The sequence below is a fragment of the Triturus cristatus genome, chromosome 4_2 (assembly GCF_964204655.1).
Source record: "Triturus cristatus chromosome 4_2, aTriCri1.1, whole genome shotgun sequence".
Lineage (NCBI taxonomy): Eukaryota > Metazoa > Chordata > Amphibia > Caudata > Salamandridae > Triturus > Triturus cristatus.
In genome coordinates, this window is record NC_140586.1 from 69,222,501 (window position 1) to 69,241,914 (window position 19,414).

At 47.4% G+C, this 19,414-nt stretch overlaps 1 protein-coding gene across 2 annotated transcripts in view; it reads right to left on the reverse strand.

Moving 5' to 3' along the window:
- The window catches only part of EPOR (erythropoietin receptor), a 272,782-nt gene that overhangs the window by 19,734 nt on the left and 233,634 nt on the right, over nucleotides 1-19,414 (reverse strand). For both annotated transcript variants that reach the window (XM_085600545.1, XM_085600544.1), the window contains exon 7: nucleotides 15,062-15,149. In XM_085600545.1, coding sequence (XP_085456671.1) covers nucleotides 15,062-15,149 — 88 coding nt within the window. The remainder of the gene's footprint in view (nucleotides 1-15,061; nucleotides 15,150-19,414) is intronic.

The following is a 19,414-nucleotide window of genomic DNA, read 5'->3' on the forward strand; positions in this document are numbered from 1 at the left end:
TTCTTTATACATGATGTTGTTATTTACTGCTGGAGGGTGGGGTTTTAAAAGCAATGTCTGTGTTTTTTTGCGTCACTATTGGTGCTATTCATTGTTGTGTCACTGGTGCTTGTATTCTGTAAAAACAATAAAGTTGTTTATCAAAAACATTTTTTAATGCATTTTAGAATATAGTCTCCAAAAAGAACTCATTCCAATAATACACATAATGAAAATGTAATTATTAATATATTGTTTAATGCATTTTAATAAATAAATCTATGACAAATAACAATAGAATAAAATATAACTTTATACGCTATAAATAACACATATTTATTTAAAATGTCACGATTGATTTATACATTAAACATTTTTTTCAAATAAATGTAAATAAAAAAAGTTTCTGACAATTTATTTACTATGACATTATAATTTTCAACATTTAAAAAAATACATACAAATATTTTACATTTTCAGAAAAAATGAAATTGAAATATAATTAATATAACATTTTTATAAAAACTAATTTTACATACATTTTATAAAATTAAATTTAAATTTGATAAATTACATTTTTTACCGACATTGCTATAATTTAACTCTTTTTGCAATATGTACAAGAATATCATTTTTTACATTCAATATAATTTGTATACATATATATTCAAAACAATTATAAAATGTTATTTAGAATAATAATATGACTAAATAAATGTATTAATTGTGCAGTATTAATTTGCATACCATTAAAATAAGTAACATTATATTTAAATTAAAATGTTCACTTTTAAAAAATCCCCCCACCTTTATCCCCTAAAAACCCAACAACCTGCTACTAAAAATAACATTATATTTTCTTTTACAAATTAATACAACTAAAAATTCAAATTTCTAAAATTTATTAATTAATAAATTATCTTACTAAACACGGAAATAAAAAAATGATTAAACTTATAAATCAAACACACTGCAATACAATACATGCAAAACAATATTATATAGATCAATATTTTCGAAATTGTTATATTTTACAATATTAAAAACACTCGAAATGATATTCTTAACTTTGAATTTCTTGCTGACTATAGTTTTAACATCCCGATATTACTGACAAATTATTTTTGTATCACAATAGTTTTTTATTTAATATTTTGTTCAAACACCTCTGTGCACTATTTTAACCAGTGTTGTGATTCATACATGAGGATTTTCTTTATTAGCCTGTATCACAGTCCGAGTGTGGCGTTTTGTTGACCTCTTTACATTTGGTTGTGTGGTGTATCTTATTGCACTATTTTCCTTATTTTGAGCTGGATCAGAGCAGCGCTTGTTAATATGGAGCAGAATGTTATCTCACCACCTTCTTTTCTCACCAGTCCTGGCTAGCCGGTTGTGGACTGGAAGCAATGAACAAAGGGCTTGAAGCTTACTTGGATGCCATTGAGATGGATGTGTTTACCCATAAGAAGAAATATGCCTTACTTCAGCACTGAACTATGAAAGCAAGAACATCCTCCAACTCTACTGAATATTCCTCTTCTTTTAAAATGGTGAACACACATTTAAAACAATACAGAAATGTGATTCTGGATAGGCATACATTCTACAGGTGGCATCAAAGTCTGGCTGAAACTATTGAAAGTTTGTGTGGACTTTTAGCCACAACTTGTGAATACAAACATTCAAAGATAAAATGGTAAGAGATTAAGGGCCTTATTACGAGTTCAGCGGTCTGACTGCTGAAGGACTGCGGCCGCGACTGCTAAGAGACTGCTGTGCCTGTGGCCTTCTGACCGCCGTATTCTGAGTTCAAATCAAATCAAAGCAAGCTTTATTCGATTAAAAAGATAATCATAAAAGCACATTCAAAATTCAGTACAGTCAAGGGCAGAAACACATGTTACTAATAAATAAAAAAAGGAAGGACCACAAAATTAAAAAAGGAATTTTACAGTACAGGTTCTAACATAAAAATAGTCTTTCTACATTTAGAAACAGACTTTAAAATCAATGTAACTGATAAAGTTATGAGCTCTTCCCCCAGAGATTGCACTAGAAAAGCTGGGCGACATTGTTTCAGGCCTAATGTTCTGAGCACCAAGAGTATCCACCTTTTCCTCTGGCATAAATTTACAAAAAAATAAGACGCGCATGGTAGATTGTGCAGATAGGTCATCACATGGGCAATTGCACAATTGCCTGGACCAATCATTAATTATTGTAAAGCTAAATAGCCTATCCACAATGGACATCCTAAAACGTGTTAATAAAAATCTATCAAAATCAGGGGTTACATATGTTAAGTACGGCTGTATCTTAAAAGTGGTAAGAATGTTTTGGTGTACCAAGACTGAGATTTTTTGAATCTCTGTGTTTAATCTTTCATTGTTGAGATAATGCAGGCAACTAAGTTTCAGAACTTTCCTGTTTAATTTAGTCAAGCTGCTAGGGTTATCAAAATATTCTGGATGGCCCAATTTACACGAAAAATCTTTAATATGCATGAGCCATCCTATGTGAGAGGCCCCATCTAATGCACAGCAGTCTCTGATCACTTAGCGATTTAGGCTGGTCTGTTCTGTGGTCCAGATGTGATGCCAGAGAAGAAATGGCTGAATGCCAATTACATCTTCTATATGCGATAGACCCAACTCCGTGTGACAATTAAAAGTAGAAACGCTAGCCAGAAGAGCAAGCAGATGTGTAAGAAATCTGTTTTGTATAGAAGTCACATCTACATATCCCCAGACACCCGCTCCGTAGGTCGCTATTGATACACATTTCGCTTTGTAGATGTGGAGCAGTTCTGTGGGGGGGCGTCTGCCTAATTTTCTGCCAAAATTGTTCAGAGCTACCAGGGCCTTATAAAACAACATTCTTCGTAAATTTACAGCCTTTGACCATGAGCCAGTGCGGTCAAAAAGAACCCCCAGATATGAAAAAGTATTAGCACAGATTAGGCGATTCTCCTCAAGGAAGAAAGGGCGGCACTTGTTACTCCCCTGGCCACATTTTAATGTAAAAGTTTTAGATGAGTTGATTGTGAGACCCAAATTGGACATAAAATTTACAAAACTATTTAAAATCGTCTGGAGACTATTTGGGGTGCGGGCCATAAGCACCGCGTCATCAGCATACATTAGCACAGGGAGAGGACAATTCCCTGCCCCCGGCAGGTCCCGGCACTCCTTTCTCAAGGTCAGATCTAAGTTGTTAATATACAAAGTAAAAAGGAGGGGTGCCAGGACACAGCCCTGCCTTACTCCTCTACCTACAGTAAAACGGTCAGTACACTCGCCCCCCCTGCCAAATCGCACCATAGCTCTGGCCTCAATATAAAATTCACGCATTAAGGATATTAGAGATAGTTCTACTCCCAACTTCTCTAAAATCGGCCATAGTTTGTTGTGGATGACGCAGTCAAAAGCCGCGGACAAATCCACAAAGGCTAGGTAAAGAGGGCCCCTTTTAGCCTTGGTATATTTGATGGTAATTAATTTTAGGCACTGGTCTATATCGTTCCCAGACCCTTTCGGAAGCCATATTGGATATTACTGATGACGGATTGTTCATCTGCCCAAACCTGTATTCTAGATAAAATTACTCTTCCAATTATTTTGACCGTGGAGTCTAGGAGCGAAATGGGGCGATAGCATGCAGGATTATGCCTATCCCCCTTTTTAAAAATCGGGACCAAAATCAATTTGCTCCAGGTAGGAATAAGGCTGGTCGATATGCGTGCATTGATGACGTGGGTTAAAATAGGTTCCCAGAAGGCTATGTTATATTTAAAAAGGTCCACAGGGATGCCATCTGGCCCTGGAGCTTTACCACTCTTACTCGTTCTAATCACCTCCTCAATCTCATTAAGATCCAGTTGAAGTTGCGAGTGGTAATTAACAATCTGGGGTTCTATCCTATCCCCCTCCAAGTTGCTAATACTTGGTTCAGGGGAAGGGGAAGAATATAGTTTGGAATAGTGGTCTACCCATTCCTCTCCAGATACCGCTATCTCTATGCTTGCCCTCCCTGCGTCAACTAAAAACGGGGCATTTACCTATTTCCAAAATGCTGAGGAGTCTTTCAATTCAGATGCAATTCGGAGATTGTTCCATGCCTCCTCCCTTAGCCTATTTTTCCTCGCTTTCAAGGCATATCGATATGCCCTTCTCGCTTCTTTTATTTCATCGTTATTTGTAGGCTTACTATGAAGAGCAGATTTAAGATTGGAGTGAGCTATAGTACAACTATGATCAAACCACCCTTTCTTTTGAGTAGATTTCTTATTTGAGTTTATGTGTAAGGAATTACCTATAAATTCAGATAGGATAGAAAACCCTCCACTATTTCTGATGCGATATGGCCTTCTCCTGTACATTTATTGATTGCTTCGCTGCAGTTAGATATAACCTTAATCTGAAAGAAACACGTTAGTTAGATTGCTCACCTTAGAATATCCCCAGGCGTCAGGCTGGATCCGGAAAGATTTTTGAAGCAATACCCCTTGCGCGTCGCTAGGCGTCGTCTGCGGCTCCGCGTCCGTCGTTGGCTCCGTGCGCCGGAATGACGTTGTCGGAGTACTTAGACGCCGCCCTCGCGCGCTGACGTCATTTCTTCTTTTTTCCGCGCCAGTAAGCGCCGATCCGGGAAGAGCTTACCCCTAGTCACTTTTTGACTAACTTTTTGGACCTCTTTTGGTTACTCGACTCGACATCTGGTGCCGGTAGGATGCCTGGATTCAAGCATTGTGATGCCTGTCACCGACTGATGTCGGTCACGGATCACCATCGCCGGTGCCTGTACTGCCTGGGGGCCGACCATGACGCGGAGTCATGCCCCGACTTTCAGGCCTTGACGTCGAAGGCTAGGCGGGATAAGTCCCGTAAGCTACTCGAGCTTGGACACTCCGCTCCTTTTCGCTCTCGGTCCCGGTCCTGGTCCAGGAGGAGGTCCGAGGACCGCTCGCGGAGCCGCAGCCATCGACATCGCTCGTCGGGATCTTCGGGTAAGTCCCGTCACTCCAAACACTCTAAGAAGTCCAAGCGGCGTCCGCGCTCTTCGGACTCCCCTCGCCGGTCGCGCGACCAGGCCGAGGGTCCGGGTGGTTCCACCCCCGCGGCTCCGTCGGAGCCGCAGGAGACGCGCTCGTCCCCATACCCTCCGGTCCCTGGGACTGACGCGACTCCGGCGGAGGTCAGTGCCTTCCTCTCGGCCATGAGGAATCTGGCTCCGCCGTCGACACCTGCGGCACCTCCGGCCCCGGCGCCGTCGAGGGCTCCGGCCCCGACGCCGCAGGTCCCCGAGGGATCCAGGCCTGGATCTCTGCCGGCGCCGGTCGACCTCACGACGCCTCCTCCGCCGACACCGGTTCCGCCCCCGACGCCGACCCCGCTCGGCGTTGAGCCTCAGTTTAGCCCTATTCCGGACCCGGCGCCGGTACGGCGCTGTCCGACGTCGTTACCGGCGCCGATGGGTGACCGCTTCATCCACCGTCCGGCTCCGATCCTTCCTCCTGTCTACCAGGAATCGGATGATGAGGGCGACTGGGAGGGGTCTCAGGACCCTCTGGCCGAACAGGCCCAATTGTCTCAGGACTGGGCAGAGGAATTGGGGGACGCCAGCGGTTTGGATACCTCTCCAGACGCTGGATTCATCTCTCCTCCGACTGTGGCCTCGGAGGAAGGTGCAGCCTTTTCTGTGGTGCTGCGCAAGGCGGCCGAAGCCCTGGGGCTCGTTGCCTGCTGTGGCTGTGAGGACTAACGTCCTCACCGAGGTGCTTCAACCGACAGCAAGCTCCACTGAGCCTCTGCTGCAGTTTAATGAGGCCCTCATTGACGTTCTCCAGGGCACTTGGTCCAAGCCCTCCACAGTTCCTCCTGTGGACAGGAACGTTGCCAGGCGCCACCGCCCTGCTCCGGGCGACCCCACATTCCTCTCCCACCACCCCATCCCAGAGAGTCTGGTTATCCAGGCCTCTACCTCCCAATCCTCCTTCCCGTCCGCTCCTCCGGATAGGGAATCCAAGAGGTTGGAGCAGTTTGGCAAGATACTGTTCTCGTCCCTGAGTTTGGGACTGCGGTCTTTAAATACCGCTTGCCTTTTGGACCGTTACTCCCACTCGCTGTGGGATACGGTGGAGGACGTGCTGCCCTTGTGCCCGGAGGAGGCCCGGGAGCAACTCACCCAAGCCCTCGCTAACGGGCGAGATGCAGCGCGGCACGCCATTAGATGTGGACTAGACACCACGGACTCGCTGGGTCGGGCAATTTCCACCAAGGTGGCGCTTCGGTGTCACGCCTGGCTGAGGTCCAAGTCGTTTTCAGGGGATGTCCAAAGCTCCCTCATGGACATGCCCTTCGATGGCACTCGCCTTTTTGGCGAGAAGGCGGACAGTGCGCTGGCCCGGTTCAAGGACTCCCGGGCCACAGCCAAGTCCTTGGGTCTTTCGGCCCCGCGGCCGCAAACTTCCGCCTTTCGCCCCATTCGTGGCCAAGGAAGGGGCGCCTCCTCACGTCCGCCCAGCCACCGGCCGCAGAACCAACCTGCACGCGGACGTGGTTTCCGCCGAGGTGGTTCTGGAGGACAACGTGCCGGTCAGTCCACATCCACCCCGGCAGCATCCGCCTCAAAGCCCTCCTAGTCCGAGCTTTCAGGCCCATTCAACGCCAGTGGGGGGCAGAGTTCGCCATCACCTGCTCCACTGGCGCTCCATCACTTCGGACAGGTGGGTGCTGCAAATCTTCCGAAGGGGCTACTCCCTCCCCTTCGAGACGACCCCTCCAGCCATGCCACCGCAGAACCACCGTATGTCGGGGGATCATTTGCATCTTCTCCGGGAGGAGGTTTCGGCCCTCTTGGCCAAAGAGGCCGTTGAGCGCGTTCCTGGTCCAGAAGTAGGTCGTGGTTGCTATTCCCACTACTTTCTGGTTCCCAAGAAGGGCAAAGGAGGCCTACGCCCGATCTTGGATCTCAGAAGCGTGAACGACTTCCTCCGGAAGGAACGGTTCAAGATGCTCACTTTGGCTCAGGTACTTGCTGCCCTAGACCCTGGAGACTGGATGGTAGCGTTGGACTTGCAGGACGCTTATTTCTACATCCACGTCCTGCCGGCCCACCCGCGTTACCTGCGGTTCACGGTGGGTCAGGAGCACTTACAGTTCACCGTGCTCCCCTTCGGCCTCACCAGTGCCCCTCGGGTGTTCACGAAAGTGCTGGCAGTGGTCGCAGCTCATCTGCGCAGATCAGGGGTCCCAGTCTTCCCCTATCTCGACGACTGGCTGTTGAAGGCGGGCTCGCCCCAGCAAGTCGTCTCCCATCTCCAGACTACGGCAGACCTCCTGCATTCGCTGGGGTTCTCCATCAATGTGCCGAAGTCGCACCTGAGTCCCTCCCAAAAGCTCCTTTTCATTGGGGCGGTTCTCGATTCGGCGCAGTTCCGGGTCTATCCGCCGGAACAGCGGGTCCTGGACATTCGAGCCCTGATTCCCATCTTCCGGCCTCTGTCCTTGATTTTGGTCAGGTTGGTGCTGGGGCTTCTGGGGCTGATGGCCTCCTGCATCCTGTTAGTACCTCACGCCAGATGGCGGATGCGGGCTCTGCAGTAGGACCTGAAGTTTCAGTGGGCCCAGCATCAAGGCAACCTGTCCGACCACGTTTTGATCTCGGAGGGCACTGCGAAACAGCTGCAGTGGTGGCTCACGAATCGCGATTGGGTCAGCGGCAGATCCCTCTCCCTTCCCCAACCGGAGCACGTGGTAGTGACCGATGCGTCCCTCCTGGGATGGGGAGCCATATGGGAGAGGCGGAGATCAGAGGACTCTGGTCTCCGGCGGAGTCTCGGCTCCATATCAGTCTTTTGGAGCTGAGGGCGATCCGACTTGCACTGAAAGCCTTCCTTCCCTCTGTCCGGGGAAGTGTCGTGCAGGTGTTCACGGACAACACCACCGCCATGTGGTATTGCAACAAACAGGGCGGGGTGGGGTCGTGGACCCTTTGTCAGGAGGCCCTGCGCCTCTGGACATGGCTGGAACACCAGGGCATCACCCTGGTGGTTCAACATCTGGCGGGCTCTCTGTACGCCAGAGCGGACGAACTCAGCCGCCGGTGCATGATGGATCACGAATGGCGTCTGAACTCGGACGTGGCGCAAGGTCTCTTTCTGCAGTGGGGAGAGCCTTGGTTAGATCTATTCGCCACCGAAGGGAACGCGCAATGTCAGCAGTCATCTTGGTGGCTCCGGATTGGGCACGAAGGTACTGGTATCCCGAGCTACTCAGTATTTCCATCGATCCCCCGATCCGACTGCCTCTTCGGGAGGATCTTCTGTCGCAGCAGCAGGGGACGGTCCTCCACCCGAACCTGTCCAGCCTCCACCTACATGCGTGGAGATTGAGCGGCGGCAGTTGATGCCATTTGACTTGCCTCCTGAAGTCTGTGATGTCATTCTGGCAGCCAGGCGTACCTCCACAAAGACGGTATACGCCTGCCGGTGGAACAAATTTGTGGCATGGTGCACAGCAAAGGCTGTGGATCCCCTTTCTGCCCCTCTTTCTGAGGTTCTTCTCTTTCTTCTTTCTTTGGCCCAGCAGGGCTCTGCTCTGGGCACCTTGAAAGGTTATCTTGCTGCTATCTCCGCCTTTCTTCGGCTTCCTGATCAGCCTTCTCTTTTCAAGTCCCCTGTTGTTTCACGCTTTCTCAAGGGCATTACTCATATGTACCCTCCTGTTCCTTTCGTAATGCCTCAGTGGGACTTGAACCTTGTTCTCACTTTTCTGATGTGCGCTCCCTTTGAGCCCCTTCATAACTGCCCCATCCGTCTTTTGACTTTGAAAACTGCTTTCTTGGTTGCAATCACCTCCGCTAGGCGGGTGAGTGAGCTCCAGGCTTTGTCATTCAAGCCTCCCTTCCTTTCAGTACATCCGGACAAAGTTGTCCTCCGGACACGTCCTTCATTCCTGCCTAAAGTCGTGACTCCCTTTCACATCGGGCAATCTGTCACGCTGCCCACCTTCTTTCCGCCTCCGCATCCTTCAAAAGATGAAGAGAGGCTCCACCGTCTGGACCCAAAACGTGCGCTATGCTATCCTTTTATTTGGACCGCAGAAGACAGTTCCGGGTGGACGACCAACTTTTTGTTGGATACATAGGGGCGAAGAAGGGTCGTGTTGTGTATTAAGACCTGCTATTCTTTGGCGAAAAAGGTTCCTCCTGTTGGGCTACGGGCCCATTCTACTCGGTCCACAGCGGCCACGACTGCACTGGGACGGGGAGTCCCCTTGCAAGACATCTGTCAGGCGGCGACGTGGGCTTCGCTGCACACGTTTGCGAGACATTACTGCCTGGACAGCCAAGTCCGGAGGGATGGCCACTTTGGCCGTTCTGTTCTCCAGGACTTTCTGGTGTGATCTTGGTTCGCAGACCCACCACCGGGGTTGGTATTGCTGGGGTATCTATTCTAAGGTGAGGAATCTAACTAACGTGTTTCTTTCAGATGAACAAGTTACTTACCTTCGGTAATGATGTATCTGTAAGAAACATTAGTTAGTTAGATTCCTCACCGACCCACCCAGCCTCCCCGTTCTGCGAACCGACATCTAGGGTTAAGGTTCTCCCTTTCAGGGCCCTAGATTTTTTGGCACCAGTGTCGGTCTCTTGCATGGCGCAGCGTCCCTGGCGCGGAAAGCTACGTACAAGAACTGACGTCAGCGCGCGAGGGCGGCGTCTAAGTACTCCGACGACGTCATTCCGGCGCACGACGCCAACGACGGACGCGGAGCCGCAGACGACGCCTAGCGACGCACAAGGGGTTTTGCTACAAAAATCTTTCCGGATCCAGCCTGACGCCTGGGGATATTCTAAGGTGTGGAATCTAACTAAGTAATGTTTCTTACAGATACATCGTTACCGAAGGTAAGTAACTTGTTCTTCATGAATGAATCTGGGTCTATTTTTTTCCAGCTCAGCGTGTAGCCATTTTGTCTTGTCAAAGTGACGTCATTTACACAATAAGTAGAGGAGTCCTTCCCTTTGACTGGTCTACAATTCAACTTAACTCCAATACTCTGCGGGAAGTGGTCACTAAGGGAGATGTCATGAGTCTGAAAACGTGTAAGTCAGGAGGCATGTCTTTATGAAATAAAAATAAAATCGATAGTGGAGTAAAGTTCGCGTCCGTTAAAAGTTGGGCTGAATGGAGCTGAAGAACTACATAAGATGTTTGCGAGGCCCATGTCACCAGTGAGCATAATATCATTTAAAATCTCCCCTGGACCAGAGTGGTTAAAGTGAGGGAGACTAGTCTCACTGTTATATCCAAAGTCACAAACTCCAGTGTCACAATGCTGACAGAGACTGATATTAAAATCTCCGCCCCAAATTATAAAAAGATCTATAAGAAAGGCCTCCTGAATCTTAATAAGATGTAGGGATATGGCCCCCAACATTTCTGCCTGATATTTACGCAGGGGCATTGTTATAAAAATTCACTATCAATAGACCAGTAGTTTTGTCCAGGTCAGCCGCTATTATTTGAAAGTGGCAGTCAGTGACCAATGTTACTATGTTCAATAGGTTTGTATGATATGCTACATAGGTGCAAGGCCTCCCCATTGCTCTCCCATGCTTTGATGCTACTGCAGGCGAGTGGAAGGTCTTAAACCCATTAATGTGGATCACATCTTCGGCCCATGTTTCCTGCAGACACAAAATATCGAACCTGAGTACAAACTCTGTCCACTGTGGGTTCACAATCTTAGACTTTAAACCTGCAATATTCCAAAACAGGGCGTTACAAGTACAATCTTTGAGCTTTTCCTTTGCAACACATGCGCTTGCTTCTACTGCTATGGCAATGCCCACTTTGGGGGACGCTATTATACCGTTATCTAGGCTAAGGGCAGAAGTGACAACTAGGTTTGAATTTTTACCTGCTAGTTCAAAGGCTATGCTGGTTAGGGCAGGGTAAATGTCTTTCCTAAGATCCTTATTTGTGACCATCTCTGGGGTTGTAGATGTATTTACCATAACATTTATGGTGCCCAAATAGTTTAGTCCCTGTGCTAATGGTCTCATATCTATGGTGGCGACTCTACTCAACAAGTTCGGTCCCTCTCTGTTCTTAGGGCGTCAATCCACCTGCTCCAAGTGGGAGAGGAGATCATAACGATTCTGCACTGGGACATTATATAGTGTGTGCCTCATAGGGTATTCCCTATCATGTGGGTATGAATATGTAGAGTTAAAAGATTGATAAAAGAAGCCCAGCGGGACCACGTTGATGTCATGCAAGGAGATAGAAGACGAGCCCGCTCTAGACAAGATGTGGTGAACCAGCTCTATTGACTTAAAAGTCAATATCACACAGTCCCCTGGCATAGACTTCTGGCCCTTCCCTAACCAGCTAACTCTTCTGGCCATTTTGAAGTTATGAAAGAGGTTGTCGGTGGGGCCAGTTTTGGAGCCTAACCAAAACAGTGATTTGTTCCTTAATGTATCCCAATGTTCTACGGCCCCGGCAGGTAATCACGGGACGTTAGCCAGAATAACAGTATATGGGGACACAGCGGGAGGAAGATCCAAAACTATCTTAGATTGATCGACAGCTGAATTGTAATCAGATGCTAAGACATTTAATGCAGGACGATTGTGGATTCCTGAATCATTTTTCTGTTGCTGGCCTGACCTGGGGGCAACGTCAGGGCAAAGGGGAATTCCATTATTTGATAGATTTAAAACAGAATTTAAAGACCCCTACGCAGTGTCTGCGGGTGGGCCCATTGATTTAGTGCCTAAATCTATATTAGCGAGTGTCTGATTGTGTCTTGTTGAGGTCGCGCTAGTACTGGGAATGGTATCGGCCTTTGCAGTTGAGCTGTTTACTTGCCCTTCCAGTACAGGGTCCCTATGGTAAGGTACTGTATGCCTTGCAGTAATTGACTGGCGAATTTCCAGGTGACTTGAAAGTGTGACTTCCAGGATACCCACTCTTTTAACAAGATCGGATAGAGTTTCTCGCAAATAAGAGTCCAGGTTGTCAAACTTGCTGTTTAATGCCGCTAATTCCTTTGGAGTGTTGTGCGACGGGCCCTTATTAGTGTTGTTCCTGCGGCTTCGTGACTCCATCACTGGTTTAATCTTTTTGAAAGTTTTGTCCCGCACAGTGTCGGGTACAGAGTTATTAGTGACAACTCTGACCTCTGGCTGATTGTGGGGAATATTAATTGAGTTAGTTTTAGGATATATAGTGTTCCGCAAGCGTTTGGTCGGGTGGTTGGGGGTCACCATCTAGGTCTGGCTTGCAAACAGAGATATAATCAGAGAGGTTCGCAATGCACCCATTGATGCTGACACTGGGTTAGAAGATTTCAGGAATATCTGATGGAGAAGCGCAACTCTTCTTCCCAGTATCACCCTCTTCTGCTGGGCCAGATCTTTGGGTGTTTATAGCCTCCTCTACAGATGAAATCTGCTGCTCTATGGCCCCCATGGCTCCAGTCAGATATTTCAGAAGAGTCTGATGGCTCCTCCCCCCCGCCCTCCTTATGGGGATTTTTTTGACACATAGTTTTCCTTTTCCCCATATCTTGATGTATGTTGCCAAAAAGATCGATATCAGTCAGCTAATTGCAATACAAAAGTAAAAGGCCAGACGGCACAGACTCACTCGCTCCCTTTTTTTTTGCAATAGCTTTGTGAGTCAAGTGTCCCTCCACCGTGCGGCCAGGAGCTGTGGCCAAGCCCAGCCTACGTCAGCCTATGACGGGCTAAGACGGGCTCGTCTTGGCCCGGTCTTCGCCTGGGCCGAGCCCAGGCACGCTCCGCGCGCGTCCCTTGCTGCGGGACCGCTGCGCCGGTTTTCACATCCCTCCAGGGACTCAGGTTAAAGTACGGTGCAGTTTTGGGCCAGGGGGCCGGGTGCCCAAGCACTTGCCTGCCTTTCGCAGAAGATGGGGTCCTATACCTCGGAGTGAAGATGCTCCTGTATAGGGGCAACCTGGAGAAATGGATCCACGTTGAAATCTGCTGGGTTGAACTGGAAAGGGGTGTGTATGCACCCCATATCCTTTGTCTCTGCTGACCTTGAGGCGGTGGTCTGACCGCTGCAGTCTGCTCTTCGGGAAGCCAACTCGTAATACGGACAGCAGTGCTGCGCCTCTGTACCGCCCAATGGAAGGAGCTTCCCCCAACCGCAACTACTGCGGTCGGCCGTGTTCTGGATGTGTTGGCAGTCCAACAGTGGTCTTTCAAATCCACTCTATTCAACTTGTAATACGGCAGACGGCTCACGGACTGCCAAACTCATAATAAGGCCCCAAGTGCTTGTGAACCCAAGAGACCTTGCTGACACTGTCAATATAATTTGGACAAAGCAATTGAAATTGCAAATGGCATTGGAAGTACAGCATCCTGCATGGATGCAATATCTCTTTTCTCGCAAAAAAAGATCCAGCACTATGTAAATCAGTCTTGATCCTCCTCCTCACGGGAGCAATCTAGCCCGAACTGCCAGGCCAGTTCCTCCCTGAACTGGAGCACAAGCAACCCAAGACCGGTTTCACTATGATTGGGGCTCTTCATTCGGGTGTAGCTTGCTTTCAGTGGCACAGTGAGCAAGGGAACCAGATGTGGGCATACCCTTGGCCATTTAGGTCATTACATCAAACATAGAAATGGTGATGGGAGGAATTCTTGCTGTAAGACCAACCACCACCTTTTGTGTTAAATGTACCGCCCTAGTGGCTATGGCATATCCAGACATGGGTCCCGTGCACACTGGAACCAAGGCACATCCAAATGAAGAGCCCCAATCAGGCCAAAGCCAGTCTTGGGGTTGCTTGTGTTCCAGTTCGGGGAGGACCTGGCTTGGGAGTTCAGGCTGGACTCTTCCTATTGGAACAGGGTGAAAACTGATTCGCAAATAGCTGGGTCCAAACAGTAGTGGCATGGTGGGCTAAAGATTGATGGGTTGGATTGCTACCCCAAGTGATTGCCAGTGGTTAGACTTATTGCAAGCATCCTCTCATCACCTTTTGTTTGTTTGTTGTCTAACCTCACAAACCCAATGTGGTATGGTGTACTCACAAGTAGCCACAACAAGAAAAAGAAATAAAGTATTGCAGAGTAGACAGCAGATTCAGTTTTCGAGGGTTTTGAATTTAGTGTTGATGATGTTTGTGCTCCTAGTGGTGCATGTGGTGAGAATGATGATCTTGTGATGCAGGTCGGTGTGAATGTTATAAAGAAACCATACATATTCATGGTCACTATTTACCCTCATTGGTGTGGAAGATTGGAGTGAATTCCAATATGTGACAATGAGAGACACTTCAGAACCCTTGCATACCATTGGAAACTGATTGATGGGGTGAGTGAGTTTGTTGCCGTTCTAACTTTTAAGGCAAACAACACACCTGGCACTGATTATGTAGCTAAAAATTTGTCTTGCTTCTTAGGATAGGTGGATCAAAGAAATTTGGAAAGTATAATAGATCCCAACAACTTAGAACAAGTGTTGCTTAGAAGGGAGTGTGACTATATATTTTCTGGTGTCAACAGAGTCGGAGAAAAGATAGAAATCTTTTCTCCGACTCTTTACCCCGAAAGGGGTAAGTTGAATAAAGTGAAGGGCTTTTCCATAGAATACAGTTGCTGTCTGGTTATGGATCTGACTTTTACCCCCAGGTATTTCAGATTTTTATTCCTGTCCATCTCTAGCCCAGCATTTTTCTTAAATTTCACTGTTATGAGTGCAGTCTCTTCAAATGTCACATATTGATATGGCAACTATGCGTGTCATAGATAAGGATTTCACTATATTAACTTTGCTCTTTATGATGTTGACACTATTACCTTAGGAAAAAGTAGTTCTCCAGAATGAGTAGCCTTTCAAGATCAAACGGCGCCTACCATTTCAATAGAGTGCTCCTTGGCTTATGGGTGTGGCCGGCCCTGCCTTTAGAAGATTCTTTTTAAATTGAAGGAGAGCGAGGTTTATGATTTCAAGTTTCAAGACCTTTCACCCTCTAACCCTTTCCCCACTACCTCATCCCCCAGCACCCCTTAAATGTTAGTGGCACCTTACCTGAAAGTTACCCTTGTGGGTGGTGAAAAGACCGTCAAAGTGGTTGGAAGGGTCTGGAATCTGCGGCCAGATTTTACTCTTCAGGAACCTGCAATAGGCAGAAAGAAAGACATGTTAAGGGTGTAACATGAACAACAGGAGCTTGGGTTGATGGTATCAATCTTGTGAGAGAGGGAATGGCAGCAGATTTTAGGTGCCAAAATGAAATTTCTTTTGTTGATTGAGGGTCCTTCTGTCTATAAGGCTAAATATTTTCCTGGAATTACCAGTGTTGTCGAAACCCAGTGCAATAACCAACATGTAGATTAGATTGAGAGAGCATGGGCTACAAGTCAATTAACACATTCATTGGAGCTATGAATATAATTTTCTCTAACACTGCTGCCGGTTATTTGCCTTCATGCCTTCAGCCAGTAAAGGATTGTACCTGGACACTAGCTATCACTGCTGTTCCATTCTTTGTTGAATCTATGGACTCTGGAATACTGTGCCTGGACACTAGGCGTTGAGAAGCATTGTTGTCCATTTTCTACCTCAAAATCTCACCCAGTGCATCACTATGGTTGAACACAGTTTGGCACAATTGAGTTATGGGCTGCTTCTTCTCTCAAGACTCTGAACAAATCCTCAAACTCAGCACTAGGTGTCACAGCTATTCCAATGATTAACTCCTACCAATATGCTCCACACATATTTGACAGTGGCATACTGTAGCTGGCCTCTGAGTGACACTGCTGCCTGTATAGGATAGGATAGTCATTTGTATAGCGCAACGAATGCCGGAGCATCTTGGCGCTGGTAGAGAGAGAGGGAGAAACATCATCTTCATCAGCGAGTCTCATTAAAGAGCCATGTTTTTAACCGTTTTCTGAAAGCTTGATGATTGCCTAATGATTTCATAGAGCAGGGAAGCTTATTCCAAAGACCAGCGGCACGGAAAGAGAAGGCTATGCCACCCCATCTGACTTTGCGTATCCGATTTATCTTGATGAGGCTTTGTGTAGTGGACCTTAAGACCCGGCCGGGTACATAAGGAATGAAAAGCTTCTGAACATCCTTGGCTCCTCCTCCAAATATAGCCTTATGTACTAAACATATAGCTTTGAATTCTATACGCTGCTGGATCGGGAGCCAGTGTAATGTTTTAATGCCACCAGAGATGGATTGGTCTGTGGGAACAGCTATCAGAAGTCTTGCAGCAGCATTCTGCAGAGTCTGCAACCTCTTCATCTGAGTCTTATTTATCCCTAACAGCAAGGCGTTGCAGTAGTCAAGTCTCGATAATACAAGAGCCACCACCACCGTCTTGCGAAGGTCAAGTTCAATGAAAGGAAGAATCTTCCGCAGAGTCCTTATTAAAAAGGAACATGATGAAGCGAGGTTGCTGACGTGTGCTGAGAAATTGAGCTGATTGTCAAAGAGCATACCCAGGTTCCTGACTTTATGCACATGACTAGGGCACTCCCCCGCCTCCACCGGCCACCAAGATCCATTCCACACGGGGCTGCCCTGGCCAAACTCTATGATCTCCGTCTTCTCTGTGTTAATTTTCAGGAAACTCTCCCGCATCCAGCTCATAATCTCAGACAGGCAGCTATGAAAATTAGAAGCCACATTGTTTGATTGTTCCACAGTCGAGACAATGAGCTGGGAATCGTCGGCATAGGAAATTATGGTAAAACCATATTTCCTAATGAGCTTGGCCAGGGGGGCTATATATTTGTTAAAAAGCGTTGGTCATAAGGCAGAACCCTGCGGAACCCCACAGGGCAGATGGAAAGTGTTAGACTGCAGACCATCCCATAGCAAACTCTGCTCCCTACCTTCCAAAAAGAAGGAAAGGAGGGACAGAGCGGTTCCCTGCACACCAATCTCCTGAAGCCTCTGCCTCAACACCGTGATGTTGACAGTGTCGAAGGCATCTGACAAATCTAACATCACCAGCACTGCCCTGCCTCCCCCGTCCACTATACCACGAATTTTCTCCGCTGTCACCAGGAGTGCTGGCTCCGTGGAGTGCTGAGCACGGAAACCGTGCTGAGAGGAGTCAAGCAGATCATGGGAGACCAATAATTCTGTTAGGACCCGGTTTAACTCCCTCTCCATGACCTTAGCCGCCATAGGAAGTGCAGCAATCGGACGGTAGTTCTTTAAGATAAGAGGATCCAAGGTGGTTTTTTTTAACAGTGGTCTAATTATTGCCCTCTTCCAGCTTAAAGGGTAACTACCAGACTCGATTACTTGATTGATTAGCGGAGACGGCTCTCCTGCAATAACCTCTGCCGCACGATGAAATACTGATGGGGGGCATGGATCCAAAGGTGATCCTGATTTTATCAAGGTAATCAACCAACACGTTTCCTCCACCGAAATGGGAGGAAAGTTACTAAGGCCAGTGTCGTCCTTAGGACTAGCTACCTGCTCTTGGCCGCAACACTCCGAGCTAGTAAAGGAGCTCATGAAGTCGTTGTGAATTGTCTGAACCTTATCCTGAAAGTACAGAGCCAATTTTTGGCATGTTGCTAAGTCAGGCCGATATGTGCTATCTTGAGGGGGCTTAGAAAGAGCAGATATGGTCTTGAAGAGCTCCTTAGCCGAATTACCGGCTTCCCTGATCTTGGTGGTAAGAAAAGCGCTTTTAGCTGCGATTATTGCTGACCTGTAGGCTGTGAGAGCACGATTGTAATGTTCTTTACCCTCAGCACTGTAATCCCTTCTCCACATACGCTCTGCCCTCCTACAGATGCCCTTCTGGACCTTGAGCTCTTTATTATACCATGGGGCGGATGGTTCAGTTCTCCTGGAGCCACGCAGATTCTCAGATGCTACCCTATCCACCGCAGCCGCCAGCCATCCCTTGAAGAGCAAAGCAGCCTCCGAAGAGTCTTTGCTATGGGTAAGACGCAAACTTCCCAGAGCGGAGCAGAGATTGTCCGTGGTCACCTGAGACCATGGTCTAATCTTCTGCTTACCTAGTCTGGGGCCCTGAGAGCAAGCTAGTGCTCCAGTCCCAATATTAAAATGAACGGCCCTATGGTCAGACCAAGGGAGAGTCATAGTATTAGTTATTTCCAGGTTCATGTTGTTGGTAAAGATACCATCTAAGGTGTGACCCAAACTATGAGTCGGGCTCTTAACTGCTTGGTTGAAATCTAATGCTGCTAGATTTTCAATTAGCACGGCCACTTCTGGCTGATCCGTAAGCTCTAGATGGTAATTAAAATCACCTAGAATCATAAACGGATGGTAGTCCATCTGAGATTCTAAGAATTGCATGAGCTTTACTGTAAAAGTGGCCTTGGGCCCAGGTGGACGATAGACTAATACTCCTTGAGATTTGTAGGAATTGCCTACATAGATGGTAAAAGAGAAAGCTTCCGCTGGAAGATCTAGGTGTGTCTCCGTACAAATTTTTAAATGTGTTGCATATGCAATGGCTATCCCTCCCCCCCTTTTACCTATTCTATCCTGGGAGGTAACCACATACCCGCTAGGTAAGGCAGTGTTCCAGTCTGGACCAGAAGAATTGTTCGCCCAGGTTTCGGTTAAAAAGGTTATGTTTGGCGCGCTTCGCTCAATCAGGTCGTAAATTTGATAACTGTGTTTATGTAAGGAGCGTACGTTTACCAAGATGCAGCTTAACGTATGCGGTATTTTAGCTCTTGTCATGATGTGCGCGTCCGCTGGGCACTTACTCACTGCCTCTACTATATGCTGGCTGTTCGTCACCTTATTCAATCCCAACCCTATGTGATGTCCCTCCTTCTGGAAGTCACATCTAGTGCAGGGCCCAAGCTCTGAGAGTTCCCCACATGGGTCCCAGTCCTGGGACCTGCATGGTGCGCTATCCAAAGCCAGCAGCTCACCTCTGCTATAAAGGTGGACGTGAGCAAGGGCAGGGGTCCCGGCGCTGGGCGCTGACCGGGCGCGGACGGGGCGCGGACGGGGCGCAGACGGGCTTGCCTTTGGCGCGCCTTCGGTGCACCATATGATCAGCTAATACCATACTATGGCCGGTTGCTTGGTTGTACTGTTGCTTGTTCTGCCAGGACATTGCCATACTTTGTCTGGCTGCAAGGTCTCACTTGCTGTTATCAAAGCTTGTTTGTATCCACCAGTATCTTTGCATTGGTCATGTCCATATGGCTGAATGTCACTGCTGTTGCAAACAGTACTCTCCTGCACCTAAGGTTTTGCCTATAGAAATAATCGAAGGCATACACCTTCCATGTCATTTAGCTGACCAAACCATTTACACTACAGAGATGCCCCTGTTCTCAGCTCACAATAGGTTTTCTGTGATTTTCAACTGTTTAACTTTAATGTTTGGAAAACAGATAAAATAATAAATGA